This window comes from Nematolebias whitei, chromosome 5, assembly GCF_014905685.2.
Source record: "Nematolebias whitei isolate Nwh7 chromosome 5, NemWhi1, whole genome shotgun sequence".
NCBI classification, from domain to species: domain Eukaryota; kingdom Metazoa; phylum Chordata; class Actinopteri; order Cyprinodontiformes; family Rivulidae; genus Nematolebias; species Nematolebias whitei.
Genome location: NC_056502.1, coordinates 12,987,247 through 13,002,709, shown reverse-complemented (window position 1 = coordinate 13,002,709; position 15,463 = coordinate 12,987,247). Strand labels below are relative to the sequence as shown.

The window sequence follows — 15,463 nt, the reverse complement described above, 5'->3', positions numbered from 1 at the left end:
TTCCGATCTTATACATATATGTATATACATATACAATTCTCTTTTTTTTTTTAAGTTTATAAAAGTAAAGATGTTGTTTAATTCTGACATTTGCGTGTGTTCCTTCCGAACAAACAACCCGGGCTGGGAAAGAGGAGAAAGGAGCATTGTTTCCTTTACAATACACAGATAAATCATAAGTGATGAGCAACAATCATTTTTACATACATTAATCCACACAATCACACAGGATACCAATTAACTTTAGTGTTTTTTCTACAGTCAGTATTTTTAAGGTTTTAGGTTGCATCTCAAAAGAAGAACATTAGCAGCTCATACAAACAAATGTGCAACATTTCTCTTCTACTTAAATCAAGTTATAAACACATTACATGTAACTACTGTATGTGTAAGTGAGAGAGTGAATGGTTGTTTGTCTCATTTGTCTTTATGTGTCCCTGTGATGGACTGGAGACCTGTCCAGTGTGTACCCCACCTCTCGTACTGTGACTGCTGGATATGGGCATCAGTGACCCTCACAACCCGTAAAGGAAGAGGAAGGTAAATAGATGGATGTAGCCATCTTTGTTCAAATTTAGACAAGTTGTCATGAATAAAATGCTAATGAGCACTCATTAAAAATGGAATCACAGACATTAAAAAAAAGACAGCATTGTTGATGAAAGTCATTAGTTGCCCATCTTATTCCAATAATGTGTTCATTTAAATTCACGTAGCACAATTGTAATCTTTGGAATGCAATTATAAGGATTAATATGACATAAAAAAATAGATTTGAGTTGTGTGCTTTGGTAAAAATAAATGTTTAGGACCAGTATGGAACTCAGAGTTATTAATGCAAAAAAAGATTGTAGAAATCATGTAAAATATGCTGCATTTACTTTAAAAAGTACTAAAAGAGAGGTTACTGTAGAGGAAGTGTGTACTCTTCACATGCATCAGTGCAAATATCAAAGATGTTGTCAATAAAACAAAGGGCTTACATAATCACCACCATGTCTGAAGTATGGCAGGTGCAAATGTCAGAAATTAGAACAATTCACAGCTTTGCAGTACATGTTCAGATGTAAAGGACACAACAAGACAAAAAAAGAGACAAACTGTCAGTTCACACTCAAACCTCAATGGAAGGATCAGTCAGCAGCATCTTACAGACAGAAAATGTACTTTAGTTTTGAACATTTATGCTTTGAGTGTGAGTTTTGTTTTTATGGTTCCTTAGTTGTTGGGAGGGAAAATCCTGTTTAACAACTGTTTTATCTCTAACCTGCCAGTTCCAGAGTTCAGACCAAAGCAAACATTAAAACAATATGCATACCGTGAAAACCAAACTATGTTTTCATGTAGTTTTATTTTTTATTTGTTCATTTTTTTTAAATAAAACTCACATGTCTCTTACTTTAATGGCTTACTTCTGATCTGATCCATAGTCCATCTGAACTTTGGTTTTTAATCAAATTCAGTTTCTATAGCTCCAGTCCACAACAAATGTTGTTTCAGGCCATGTAGCAAAACATTAGCATACATTTTAAAATGTCAATTAGGAAAAGTTATCTATTTAAGAAACCGGCAGATTGTGTTGAATCTCCTCTTTCTTGCAGCAAGCACAGAAGAGACAGCGGAAAGGAAAAACTCCAGATGAACTGGGCTCAGAATAGATATACAGTATCTGCCTTGACTGGCTGGGGTTAGAGGAGAGGAACACAACAGACACAGAATGGCTGGTCCAGATGTAGTTTCTACAGCAGAAATAATTGCAAATATGAATGTGTGGTTTTAATGTTAATTCTACTTTTATGAGAATGTTTTATTCATGTTTTATTGAGTCTCTTAACTTTCACCTTCATCTGTTGGTTTGGATTGTTAACATGCAAAAACAGGAACAAACTCTCAGGGATTGTCAAGATGTGCAGCAAAACTGCTGGCATAGCCCGACAGAACCTCATTGACCTACAGAACCTCACTGACCTATACAAGGTGAGCTCAGTGAACAAGGCCAGACTGATTCTGGCAGATCCTGATCATCCACTCCATGGTGAGTTCAGGTTGCTTCCATCTGGACGCAGGTGCCCAGATGTAGGATGAACAGACTGAAAAAACTTGTTCATCCCTGGCGTGATCAGGCTTCTCAATGAACATTGACGACTTCTGCACTGTTTAACGTCTCAGTGTCTTGTTCATTATGGATGTTTTTGTTTTTCTACTTGACTGTGAAACTAATTGCACTTTGGGGATAATAAAGATTCTTGAACTTGAGCGAGTAGAGACGGCAGCAGAGTGAGGAAATGTGGTAGCAGTCCAAGCCTATAGCGGTATAACTAACGGAAACCTAAGCCAACCCTAACTATGGGATTTATCAAATAAGAAGGTCTTAAGGCTAGTCCTGAAAGTAGACAGAGTGTCAGCTTCGGGGGCAGAAACTGAAAGTTGGTTTCACAAGAGCGAAGCCTGATAACTGAAAACTCTGCCTCCAATTCTACTTTTAGAAACTCTAGGAACCACAAGCAAACCTGCAGTCTGGGAGTGAAGTGCTCTGTTAGGAAAATATGGAAGAACAAAATGTGTCATATACTGTAACATGGCGCTTGGTCGTTAGTAGCTATGTTAGAAGATTTATTAAGGAAAATTTTGACAAGGAGCTAATGAAGAGAAGCTAAAACTGGAGAAAGATGATCCCTCCTTCTGCCACCCAGGAGAATTGTAGCAGCAATATGTTGGATCAGATGAAGACTTTTTAAAGGGTTTTCTGAACACCCAGGTAATAAAGATTTGCAATATTCCCTAAGTGATAAGTGCATGGACCAGTTTTTTCTGCATACTTTGGGGACAAGATGTTTCTAATTTTAGCGATATAAACCACCACAAGTTCTGAAAAACAGAAAACAGGTAACCAAGAAAACGTGCTCACACGGCTGTCATGCTGTGTGATCTGAAAACTGTCAGACAACAAAAACTAGACGTACACCTGGGTTTATCTTGTTTTCAAAGAAAATACATGGACAACATAAAAAAGTCACCAGTGTTGCGCAAGTGCACACTTCATAAGTTAACAAGTTACATTTACACAGATCAAAATTGTATTAATTTATCCAACAAGGCTAAGTCTGGTCCTCTGGATGGTTTCTTTGTGTTGAAACTTTTCGTCTCTCATCCAAGAGACTTCTTCAGTCCGAGGAGCCACAACAATCTCAGCCTAAGTAGCACACTCACATAGTGGGTCAACCAGTTTGGTGGTGATAAACTGGTATCTGGTGTCCGCCTTCTCTGCCGCCGAATCGTCTGAGGCAGCTATGACCAAAAATAAGCCGTGGCTTATCACCACCAAACTGGTTGACCCACTATGTGAGACCCACTGAGTTTTTTGTGGCTCCTCGGACTGAAGAAGTCTCTTTGATCAGAAATGAAACGTTTCAACAGAAAGAACCCTCCAGAAGAACCTGACTTAACTCTTCTGGATTTACCTGGATTATTGAGCATGAACTTTGATGCATTCATTTATGTAAAAAAAAAAAAAAAATCCCAGTTTGTACGCATCCTTTATGATTGTCTATTGTTGTCTTTGTTGCCTACGGTTGTCATCACTCTTTGTTAAAATCAAGTCTCTCTTGTAAATGAGTCCCCAAGGCTCAATGGGATTAACCTGTACAAATAAAGGATGAATGAATGAATGTTAAGAATTCACTACTTAACATTTAAGGAAAATACACTAAAAATGTTTGTGTTTGACATCAAGAGATGAACGTATCTAGTCAATGATTCTATCAAATTTACATTTTTTTTCCTGACAGTTTTTGAAATGTGTTTGTCTTCTTTGCTCTCACATGTCACTTACAAGAACTCACATTTTTCTATAAAGACTAAAATTGTTTGAACTTAAAATGGATGGATAATATTGAATCTGATTTCACAAAAAATACCTTTACTCCCTCACCATTAATTTAATGTCTGATTCTATGATTGCAAAAAAAAATATATATATATTTTTTTTTTCCTCACTGGAGTGATTCAGATGAAATGGTCTGTGACTTCTTGGTACTTCCTGGTGCATGCCACAAAGTTCTTGTTTGAGAACATCACATTCTCTTATGGTAAATTCTACATTCTGACCCACAAAACAAAACAAAGCAATGCAAGAAAATGCATTCCATTTCAGAAACAACTTGTTTAATTGCATATTTAGTAAGATGAAGCATCATTGGAGCCCGAATAATACATTTACAGCAAAATCTAGGCTGTTTTCCAATTTCTCATGCACTAAATATGTTCTTGGTAGTTTACATTTCTTGTTAGGATTTATGTACTTTAGTTCCTTGTTTTTCAGTAGGTTTTCATATTGTGTGTCTGTTTATCTCTTTGTCAGTATGTTTTCAGTTTTTTATTTATTTATTATCATCTGTTTAGTGTTTTCAACTATCTGTCCAGTCTGGCAGTTTCAGGTTTGTTTTCCCTCAGCTCCACACACACTGGTTGATTAGTAATCTACGCAGCTGTTCACACTCTTTTATCAATTTTCCCACAATGCATTATGCTTTATTTCTTGTATTCATTGCTGGAGTCATGTTGTTCCTATTTGTGCTGTTCCCAGAGCTCTTTGATGATGTTAGTCCTTTGTATTTTCCCTCCCGGCATGCAGCTGGATGTATGAAATCTTTATGCTTCAAACTCAAACTGGACATTTTAATATTCAATTTTACATTTCAATGAACTACTCCCGGCAGCACGATGGTGCAACTGGTAGAGCTGCTGCCTCTCAGTGAGCAGGTCCTTGGTTCAAACCCCGGTCCAGGGGCCTTTCTGGGTGGAGTTGGCATGTTCTCTCCGTGCATGCGTGGGTTTTCTCCGGGTACTCTGGTTTCCTCCCACAGACCAAAAACATGCATGTTAGGCTGATTGGTGACTCTAAATTGTCCCTAGCCGTGAGTGAGTGAGAGAGTGAATGGTTGTTTGTCTCGTTTGTCTCTATGTGGCCCTGTGATGGACTTGCGACCCGTCCAGGGTGTATCCCGCCCCTCGCACAGTGATTGCTGGACATGGGCACCAGCGACCTCCGTGACCAAAAATGGAACAAGCGTGTAAAGATAATGGATGGATGGATGAACTACTCCCTTTTTTTTTTTAGTTTCCATCCAGCCATCCATTTTCGTTTACCTGCTTCTTCCGTTTTGGGCTGTGGTGGTCATTGGTGCCCACATCCAGCAATCACTGTGTGAGAGGCGGGATACACCCTGGATGTACGGGTCTCCAGTCCATCACAGGAACACATAGAGACAATGATGTACGGGTCTCCAGTCCATCACAGGAACACATAGAGACAATCAAACATTTACTCTCTCACTCACACCTAGGGACAATTTTTTTTACAATCAGTCAATTTTTGTAACAAAATGAAAAAGTATGGGTTTAAGAATGTTTTGTCCATTTCTCAGTTCAACCCTTAACATTTCTATTCTATTCTACTGCATCAAGACCCCATAGCAAAAATTATAACATGTCAGTTAACATTTCATTGTGACTTTAAGTGAGAAAATACTGTTGTGTTATAGCTTCAACACTGGGTGGAGCTGTGGCCTTTTAGATTGGATCATGGAACTATCATCAGGCACATTGCATCAGGGAACCAAGTCCTGAAATCAGTGGCCAGATCAATATTCTAATTAAAAACTCTAAAGTAATTTCATGGAGCAGTAAGTTTCTTCACAGGCTAAATGCCTCTTTTTTCTAAAATGTTTCATAAAATTGCAACACTAAGTACAACAATTATGTGACTTTACCATTATTACTGTAATATCTTTAACATATTGGTGCACTGTTTTACAGGAAGTATCTAAAGTTTCAGTGTGTTCAAGTTATGGAATCAAAATGGCTTTGTATCTTATTAACATATAAATCAGAAGTGTGTTGATAAAGAAACAATTGCTTGACTTGAGCATCATTAAACCTGCAGTTTAGTCTTGTCATCAGTTTTTAGCATCTATACATTGATTTACCTTTAATTAAAAGTATATTTTTTAATATAACACATGTATTTTAGTGAAAACCATTTGCTGAGAAACAAATCAAAGTGTTGTGTGTTCAAGCTCCATGCATTTTATTTAAGTAAACTTAAGGAAATTGGCATTTTGTATCATCATCATCATCATCCAGACCTGTGATCCTAATACAAAGGTGCTGGTTTTTATTCTGTTTCATTTATCAAAGTCAGAACTCAAATTTGAGAATAATATTGCACCCAACTGAACTGTGTTCCTGTTGCAAATGAGAAAACCAGTGAGATTTACTCATTGTTGCACTCAGTTACCAAGTTGACTTCAGTTAGCAACAAAAGGCAATCACACAATTGTTTGTTTTTCATTTACTTTATTTAAAACAATAAGTTCACTCATATCAGTTAAACTGTGATATGTGTTCGACCAATATTAAAAATGACAAAGTTCTGATCAATTGTTATTAAATAAAATAACTTTTGTGTGAAAGGTATCCATGTTTGGATACCTCAACTAGTGGGTAGGGAAGTCGTCTTCAGTGTTCAATATACAGACCCTGCAGCATGTCGAAGTGTCTTTGGGCAAGTCCCTGAAACTCCCTCCTGAATTTCCAAACCAGAATCCTGAATTCTATGGATATTCCAGTTGATCGTTTTGACTTGGAACTCAGAAATTCAAATGGGATTATACAAACCACATTAAAATCTCACATCTGATTATGAACTGATATTCTTAATAATTTAAAAATAAATAGAAAATGCATATCATTAATCAGATGTATAGATAAAGTCAGGACAGAGTGTGTGTCATTTCATACAATTTTACCCAGGGTATCATAACAGGCTGTGATTATGCTGTTTTTGGCTCTTTACACAAAAAATTGCATAACGTAAACTTAAGAACTGAAACACGTGGCTGAGACATGGAAAAGTAAGTGTTAAAGTAAAACAGCATGCTTTGGTATTAAAGATAGCAGGGACAAGATAACAAAACATTCAAGCTGCATGTTACAATAAAACATTCAAGCTGCATGTTACAAACGGCATGCAACTTTAACAGTCCCCTACTTTTCAAACTGATATTCTAAAATGACATTTTACCTTCACTGAAACAATTCCAAAGTCTGCTATTATTGGATGTAAGGCAAGAAGAAAAAGTTGTAACATTGTATCGATCCTAAACCCTAAATTTTAATGATTGAATTGGGCTAATATCTGTCTCAGGTAATAAACATACCATTGGTCCATTGGAGTCAAAGACTTAACGCCTTTAGGCCATGCAGACTGATAACGCAGTCTGATTGTTTCTCTGTGCTCACATAATTGCTAATCAGACCCAAAACAGGCTGGAACAGGCACATAAAAGATTGCATCTATATTAGCACAGACATGGAGCTTTTGTTTCATTTAGCTTCAACTCAACTCAGTTCAGTTTATTTACAGTATATAGTAGGGATGCACGATATTATCGGTATGGTATCGGCCGATATTAACGTTAAATTTCAATATCGGACATCAGACATTCCATTAAAATAACTCACCGATATAAAAGGTGCTGTTTTTGCCTACAGCGGCAGCACAACATGATGACGTTGCAGCACAACGGGATGACGTTGCAGCGGCAGCCAACGCAATGAAGTCACGTGCGCCTACCCGAGCTCACGGTGGAGAGGAAAATTCAAAATGTCGCTGGTGTGGAAGTTTTGTTTTTTGTTGGTGAGGATGTCAGATTCCGAAGATTTATGGACTACATTGAGCCTTGCTATATCGTCCGCAGTCACATATTTTTCCGACGCAACGTTACCCGAGTTACAAGCTGCCATTTCCAACGTCACTGAGAAGCTAATAGCCGATAGCACGACTTGTTGGGTGAGTTTTATCACAGACATTTGGATGTCGCGTTAGCCCCGTTAGCATGATTAGTCTTACGGCACAATGGATAGACAAAAACTTTGAACTTAAAAAGTCTGTCCTTCACGCACAGGAGTGCAGAGGATCCCAGACTGCAGCTAGGCACCTGGAACAAGCTTTCACAAGTGAGACAGCATCGCAGGTGACTAATGCTAATAAATAACATTTAACTCATTTCATTTCATACAAGTCAAAGTGCTATGCATATCATATGGCTGTTACTGAATATATGTCACCAGTTCTTACAGCTCTTGTACAATTTTTGTAGCAAATAAGCCTAAATAAGAGGGCCATGTTCTGACAAAGGACAATATATAAAATATCGGTATCAGCATCGGTTATTGTCCAAATAAGTTTCAACATATCGGATATCGGCCAAAAATCCAATATCGTGTATCACTAGTATATAGTTCCAAGTCACACCAGGCGTAGCCTCAGGGTACTGTATAAAAACATTCACATACATTTAAAAAAAGTCAATTCGTAAAAGTTATCAGTTTGTATTGAATCTTCACTTCATCATAATTTCCCATTCTGAGCAAACACAAAGGCAACAGTGTAAAGGAAAAACTCCCTGAAACCTCCAGCAGAACCAAGCTCAGGACTAGCAACCATCTGCTTTGACCAGCTTGACTTTATAGAGGACAGGAAGGAGAAAGAGACCAACATAGAACGGCAGGTCAAGGTGTACTTTTTATTGGAAGAAAGACAAAAAATACATGTTAAGGATTGAAATAATTACGAACACAAACATGGAGTAGAGCAAGTAAAGACAGCAACAGAGTGAGGAAATGTGGTCAATTTGTCCTCAAGCATTCTAAGCCTATAGTAGCATAACTAAGGCAGTGTTTCCCCTACCATTATACAAGCGGGGCATCCTGCCCTGTCAATAGAAACAAGCCACCCTCCCCCTCCCACCCCCCGTAGTAGAGATAAGCTAGCAGTGCGCAATACAGGCATCAGCTAAAAAGCTAAAGGCAGCACTCACGCTGCCTCTTCCCTCACGATGACAGCCACCCCCCCCCCCAAAAAAAAAATAAAATAAATAGCTGGTCCAAACAAACAGCACGCAGCTCAGATGTGTCTTCATTGACAAAAATCATGGACGAGATGATCGCCCCACCATGGCAAGTTATTTAGGGGAAACACTATAAGGGATAGTTCAGGGAACCCAAGCCAACAATAGGATTTATCATAGTACTGAACAGAAACCTGCGGTTATTTTTATTCTCATCTGTTAAAGATGAATAATATACAGTTCTAGCTTTACGGAGAACTTTCTTATATGTTAGCTTGCTCTCCAAGTTAAATAAAGTTATTCAACATTAATGGAGTACCATTTTCTTTCAGATGCCTTTTTTAAAGTATGTAACTCAGAATTGAACCAAGGAGCCAGTTTCTTTTGACTGATCATTTTCTTTTTCAGCAGAGCAATTCTACCAAGTGAAGTTTGCAATGAAATTGTAAAATTATCAACAAGATCATCCAAGTCACTGCTCTCTATTACAGAGGAAGACAACATTGGAAGAGATTCTTTAAATCTAGAAACAGAGCTCTCTGATAAACACCTATGAAATTTACTCTTAGTGGCTATGTAGTCAGTTAATGTAAACGCAATGGTTGATAAAAATGATCAGACAAAACCCGATCTTCTGGGTATATTATTACTTACTTAATCTCTATGCCATATGTTTAAACCAAATCAAGAGTGTGATGATGAGAATGAGTAGATGTTCTGACATTTTGGGTAAAACCAATTGATCTTATTAAATTATTAAAGGCTATGCTTAAGCTATCACTTTCAACATCTACATGAATATTGAAATCCCCTTTATTATGACTTTATCAGTATTCAGTAATAAGTCCAACAAAAATCTGAGAATTCAGACAAAAAACAAAAATGAGGGCCTGGTAGACGATGTATAACAACAAGTAAAAGTGGCTTTTCTGATCCCATTTTGGATGTGAAAAACTGGGGGACAATGACTCAAAATAATTATAACTAATAATTAATTTAGCATTAATCAATAATCCTCACTGAAATATATCAGCTACTCCTTCACCTCAGCCTGTTGTTCAAGTGACATGACATTTTAAATATTTAGCAGAAGTGGATTCATTTATACTAACAAAATCCTCCTTTTGTATCCAGGTTTCTATTAGACAGAATAAATCAATATGATGATCAGTTATCAGATCATTAACTAACACACATAGAAGAAAGATCTGATGTTCAATAATCCACATTTAATGATTTTATTAGTTGTTAGCAACTTTTATTTGTTTAATTTAACAACTTTAATACATCAGCTTGTATTTTACAAAGCACAAACCCTCCATAGACGTTATGTAATAAAACATAAATAAAAAACTGTTCATGAATAATAAACGTAACATTCCCCTTGACCTTTTGTGTGATAGAAAATGAGCAGAAAAGATGCCAGTGTAATGTAAAATATATTGTATTCTGAAATGGACAAAAAGACATAAATCAAAGATTTATTTTTACAAATGTCTGTGTAATATGTCAGATTGTTACATATTTCCACAACAGTATTTGTAGCTGTTTTTTTTTTTTTTTGAGACAGTCATAGCACATACATGAGTTGCATTTGCTTGTGTTCATGTTTGCACAATTGACGCTGGACTCTAACCCTCCACGTTGGATGCTGGCTCAGTTAGCCAGGAGGGGATAAGAAAGACAAGCCTTACTTTTATAACAAAAAGAAATTGCACAACGTGCATTAGGTGTTTTTTTTTTATGACCGGGAGAATTATCTGCTGTTCAAAGCAGCATCAAAACAAAAAGTAAAACATATATTCAAAGCATCTTTGACTGTGTGACTCTTTCCCTCAGTCATATTGATCTAGGAGAGCTTTTTTTGTTTCAGTTGTTGCTTGATTTTAGTGATAACACACTTTAGGTGCCCTTTCATGACAAGCATTGACAAGAACAATGGTCTGCCTCTGGAGAAACTCTGAGACGAAACTGTAACAGAAGCCAAGGCATGCTGAGACACGGGAGATAAAGTCAAATTACCAGTTGCTGGGGAAAACACACGTCTCAGAGTAACCATGGTTTGAGACTAATTATTATCAGTGCTGTGTGATTTCAGATGGGTAAATAGGCTATTTGCTCTGAATGGTTGTGAAGACAAATGTCTGAAAATGTTGCTTATTTTCCTGTATTTTTGGAAAGTGTTCAATGAAAACAAGAATGGACATGTTTTTACATTTTTGTCTTTAACTGTTTATTTTTATAACTTACATAAATTACAAAAAAAAAGAAGCCAGTTTCCTTTCACAACAGAGTAAAAACAATATTTATATACATGACTGACAAGTGCATGGTTTTGTTTTGTATTTTTGTATTTAGCAATAAATATTGAGTCGTTCATATTCACACAGCTTGATTCAATACAGTCCAAGACTTTTAAGCTTCGTGAGCTTTCATGAATCACACAGATAGACCGATAAGGCCAGGTTAGTGTTAAATTATGTCTAAAGAAGTGGAGGTTGACTTAGTTGGCATCAATAAATGACTGATATAGAGACATGAGCTGGGCCTGGAGGTCTTGGGCGTAGGGGTCAAGCTTTTCTCTCAGATCCTCAGCGTAGGGAGCCACCATTTGTTTCACCAAACTGGCTCTTTGACTCAGCTCAACTTGGACCTTCTCGGTCAAGGGGGTCACACTTCTCTGGAAATTCTCTAAATGCTGGTCCACCTTCTGCTTCAGGTCATCAGTGTATGGTCCCAGCTGGGCCTGCAGGTCCTTCACACTCTTCTCCAGGCTGATCTTCAGCTCCTCGCTCTTCTGCATTAAAGTAGACCTCAAGGCCTCAGAATCCAGAGAGTCAGCATAGGGGGCCAGCTCCTGTTTCAGCTGCTCCACTCTCTGCTGGATCTGGGCCTTCATGTTTTCAGTGTAGGGTTCCAGTTTGTCCCTGACAGAGCTCAGCTCTTGGGTAAGTGTACTTTTCAACATATCAGCCTCTGTGGTGATCTTGTTCATGAGATCCTGAGCTGCAGGGGAGATCTGCTCCTGCAGGGTGACTGCATACTTGCTAGCCAAGTCAGTGCTTTCTGTCAGGCGGGTACTGGAAGACAAAAATAAGATGTTAAAAAATCAAAACATAATGTGCCCCCACAAGTCGGTTACATCAACATACTTGATTTTCTGTCCAATTGGTGATTTCCTGATCATCTGCAGGGTATCATCAGCCGTCTGTGTTGCCTTGGCGATGTAGTCCCAGAAAGCATCAGTTAGGACTTCCAGCTGTGGCTTGGGTGCATCGGCATAAAAGAGGTTGGCATTGCAGCCTATACAAAAAGGAAATTACCCGAGGGATGAACGGCCGATTTGTGATCTGTTAATTCATATTGTTACATATTTTATCTTCATTTCAAAACTTACCAGAGAGCACTGCAACAGCTAAGATAACAAACACCTTCATGACTGTGAACTCCTAAAAGACCGTGACAGACAAATTAACGTTAAAATCTGCATTAACATAGTCAAACTGTTTAAAAACATTGTTTCAAATTCTGTGCTATTCTCACCTGCTTTAGCCTTGTGTTTCTTTCTGGCTGTAATGTGTTAGTGACTGTGTGAGGCTGCGTCTGCCATGTATTTATAGTGAAGTCAGATGACAGTTGTAGTTACGAGCCCAAAGTCCAGGAGTTCCTGCCATGCTATCACAGCAGCTCTTTTTTTCTCATATCTGCTGCTGCTCCTGGATGTTATCACAAAGCTGCTGGATTTTAGAAACACTCATACATAATATGTCTCACTTCCTAACAAATACTATCAATTCTCCTTTGACCCCACCCCCCCCAACCCCCCGCTTTAATAAGATCTGTACTTTAATTACCTCTCCACGTAGTCCAGCCTTACCAGATAATTCAAGATAATCCTGGATGCTTCAACCAGTGGACTTTGTCATGAGATGAATAGTAAAACTTGAAACTATACACTTTCTTTGTTTAAATAAATAAAAATATTATGTATAGTTAATTGAGTGTTTTAGATTTAATTGGACGTTGTGAACTTTGGTTGTTATTAATTTATTCCGAGCCATGTTTTCCGTATTGAAACACGGCTGATTTTTTCTTTAAATGGTGGAAATCTGCAAATGAGGGTTATCCCACCTCCACTGACCCTTAGGATGAATGAAGTATTATGATATAACGAACGGCTGCCATAGACCGCATTTGTACAAGTATTAAAAGTTGAAATGTTCAATATATTTTTATTTAAAAGAATGGTTTTAATGTTTCAATCATCCCATTGAATTTTTATATGAATAAATATGGTCACAACTTGGATAAAAAACTAAAAAAAAAACATACAAAACATGAAACCATTTAAAACACTGCTTACTTTGAACTGCACTATGGTTTGTTTGGTATGAACCAGAAGCTACTTTGTCCCTCTGAAGCTGACGGTGACGGAATCTACTAACCTTTGACCAGACAGATACATACAGTTGGTGAACATTGGCATGACACAGAAACAAGGACTGTTGATTACTGTAACGTTTGTTGGCGAAGTGATAAGCTAAAGCAAAGTTTAAGATGAAAGAATAAAATCAGGGACACTAAAGGGGCAGCTCCTGTAATTTTGGATCAGAACTATGAAAAACAACATGTATGTGTCTATGTCTATGGTATGTGTCATGAGCATGCATCAGGATAACATGTATGTGATTACAGGCAAATATGAAGGGGTAATTAAAGGCTAACCTTATGGATTTTGCTCTACTCCAATAGTAATGAAGCACATATTTATGTGCATGTATAACTCTAGAAATCATCTACAATATCAGTCTTTAAGTAAATCAACTGTTATCATATTTCTGGGCTGGTAAATACCATTACATAAGGGTTTGTATGTATGTATGTATGTATGTATGTATGTATGTATGTATGTATGTATAGGACAAAAGGGACTTGTTCATATGTGTTGCATTGATTTTCTGGCACAAGATCTCAGTAGGAGCAGAAGGGTGAGGCAAGGTGACAGCAAAGCACTACCTCTTGGACTTTGGGATCATTGCTGTTTGACTTGCTATATAAGCTGCAGAATCTTACCAGCTGAGCACAAGCACAACCAAGTGGATTTCCAGATACACTTGCAAGCTCAGGTAAGAAGAGGAAATAAGAGGACCTAAACTGTTCTACTGACTGGTGAAAATGCTTTGTTAATAACTGCTCTTTGTTTGTCTTAGGGTCCAAGAGCCATGAAGGTCCTTGCTGTGCTCGTCCTAGCTGTTTTTACTGGTGAGTATGTTGGGAAAACATAATTTTAGCTTGAAGGCTCCTTTACCATGCACTACTGACATTTTTGTAAGATTCCTAAACCGTGTTTCTGTCTGCCCAACAGGCTGTAATGCCAATCTCTTTTATGCTGATGCACCAAAGCCCCAGCTGGAAGTGATGCAAGATGCTTTCTGGGACTATGTTGCAAAAGCCACTCAGACAGCTGATGACACCCTGCAGATGATCAAAAAGTCTCAGATTGGCCAGGACTTCAGGTAGACCACCCATGAAATTTAGATAGCTATATAATACTTGATAATATTTAGTAAAATGTGGAAACTAACTGCAAAAACCATTGTCCTGCTTTTGTTTTCTTGTCCCCTTGCTTATCTAGCACCCGTCTGACAGAAGGTGCTGACATGGCCAACCAGTATGCCGTCACACTGCAGGAGCAGCTTCCTATTGGAACCCAGGATATGATCAACAAATTCACCGCAGAGGCTGAAATGTTGAAAGAACGTGTGACCCAGGAGCTGAACACAGCCCGGGAGAAACTGGAGCCTTACACTGAGAACATCAAGACCCAAATGCAGCAGAGAGTGGAGCAGATCAAACAGGAGCTGGCCCCATATGCTGACTCCCTGGACGCCGACACCCTGAGGACCACTCTGATTCAGAAGAGTGAGGATCTGAAGGCCAGCGTGGAGCAGTCTGTGCTGGAGTTGCATGAGCTGGTGGGACCATATACTGACAACCTGAAGGGAAAGTTGGAACCCCATCTGGAGGAATTCAAGCAGAAAGCGATCCCCGTGACCGAGAGAGTCCACAGCGAGCTCACACAGAAAGCCCAGCAAGTGAGAGAAATGGCTGCTCCCTATGTTGAAGATCTGAGGGAGAAGCTGGACCCATACGCCCAGGACCTCAAGGATCGTCTCACCACCCTTTATGAATCCTACACTAAAACCAACTAAGTCAAACTCCGGGTGCCATTGAACAAAAAACTGCATCAAATAAAACCAAATCCTCTTATCCCTGACCCCAGTAACATGTCCTTTTCAGTAGCATTAACTCACCTTTCGTGAAAGTTGTGATTATTGTTAAATGACCTACGCTGTCAAAAACTTTAAGGCATAAGTTAAAGTTGGTCTGTGACCACACGTTGTATTATGGAAAATAAAGTAAAAGCAAAATAAGCTATGTGCTTTGTGTGCTTTTTAAACTATGATGAAAATGTACAAGTGTCCAAAAGAATTCATCTCTAACCTGTGCAAGAATGACAGGGCAATTTTATAACAATATAAATTAATTCA

At 38.2% G+C, this 15,463-nt stretch overlaps 2 protein-coding genes across 2 annotated transcripts; one reads left to right on the top strand and one right to left on the bottom strand.

Moving 5' to 3' along the window:
* Positions 1-11,193: 11,193 nt before the first annotated feature.
* LOC119409296 (apolipoprotein A-I) lies at positions 11,194-12,529 on the bottom strand. The gene is made up of 4 exons (XM_037676165.1): positions 12,456-12,529; positions 12,310-12,361; positions 12,065-12,215; positions 11,194-11,992 (listed from the first exon to the last, which is right to left on the bottom strand). Exons 2-4 carry the CDS (start codon positions 12,347-12,349, stop codon positions 11,416-11,418), a joined length of 768 nt encoding a protein of 255 aa, XP_037532093.1. The 5' UTR covers positions 12,350-12,361; positions 12,456-12,529; the 3' UTR covers positions 11,194-11,415.
* A 1,464-nt stretch (positions 12,530-13,993) lies between these two features.
* On the top strand, positions 13,994-15,346 carry LOC119409295 (apolipoprotein A-I). Its single transcript, XM_037676164.1, has 4 exons — positions 13,994-14,038; positions 14,123-14,174; positions 14,278-14,428; positions 14,548-15,346. Exons 2-4 carry the CDS (start codon positions 14,135-14,137, stop codon positions 15,122-15,124), a joined length of 768 nt encoding a protein of 255 aa, XP_037532092.1. The 5' UTR covers positions 13,994-14,038; positions 14,123-14,134; the 3' UTR covers positions 15,125-15,346.
* The last annotated feature ends 117 nt before the right edge of the window (positions 15,347-15,463 follow it).

Excerpts from the sequence above, each read along its gene's own strand:
- LOC119409296 (XM_037676165.1), bottom strand. The coding sequence starts at position 12,349 with ATGAAGGTGTTTGTTATCTTAGCTGTTGCAGTGCTCTCTG. Across the intron at positions 12,216-12,309 it reads AGCTGTTGCAGTGCTCTCTG|GCTGCAATGCCAACCTCTTT; the intron begins GTAAGTTTTGAA and ends CTTTTTGTATAG. Across the intron at positions 11,993-12,064 it reads CCAATTGGACAGAAAATCAA|TACCCGCCTGACAGAAAGCA; the intron begins GTATGTTGATGT and ends TTTGTCTTCCAG.
- LOC119409295 (XM_037676164.1), top strand. The coding sequence starts at position 14,135 with ATGAAGGTCCTTGCTGTGCTCGTCCTAGCTGTTTTTACTG. Across the intron at positions 14,175-14,277 it reads CGTCCTAGCTGTTTTTACTG|GCTGTAATGCCAATCTCTTT; the intron begins GTGAGTATGTTG and ends TCTGCCCAACAG. Across the intron at positions 14,429-14,547 it reads CAGATTGGCCAGGACTTCAG|CACCCGTCTGACAGAAGGTG; the intron begins GTAGACCACCCA and ends TTGCTTATCTAG.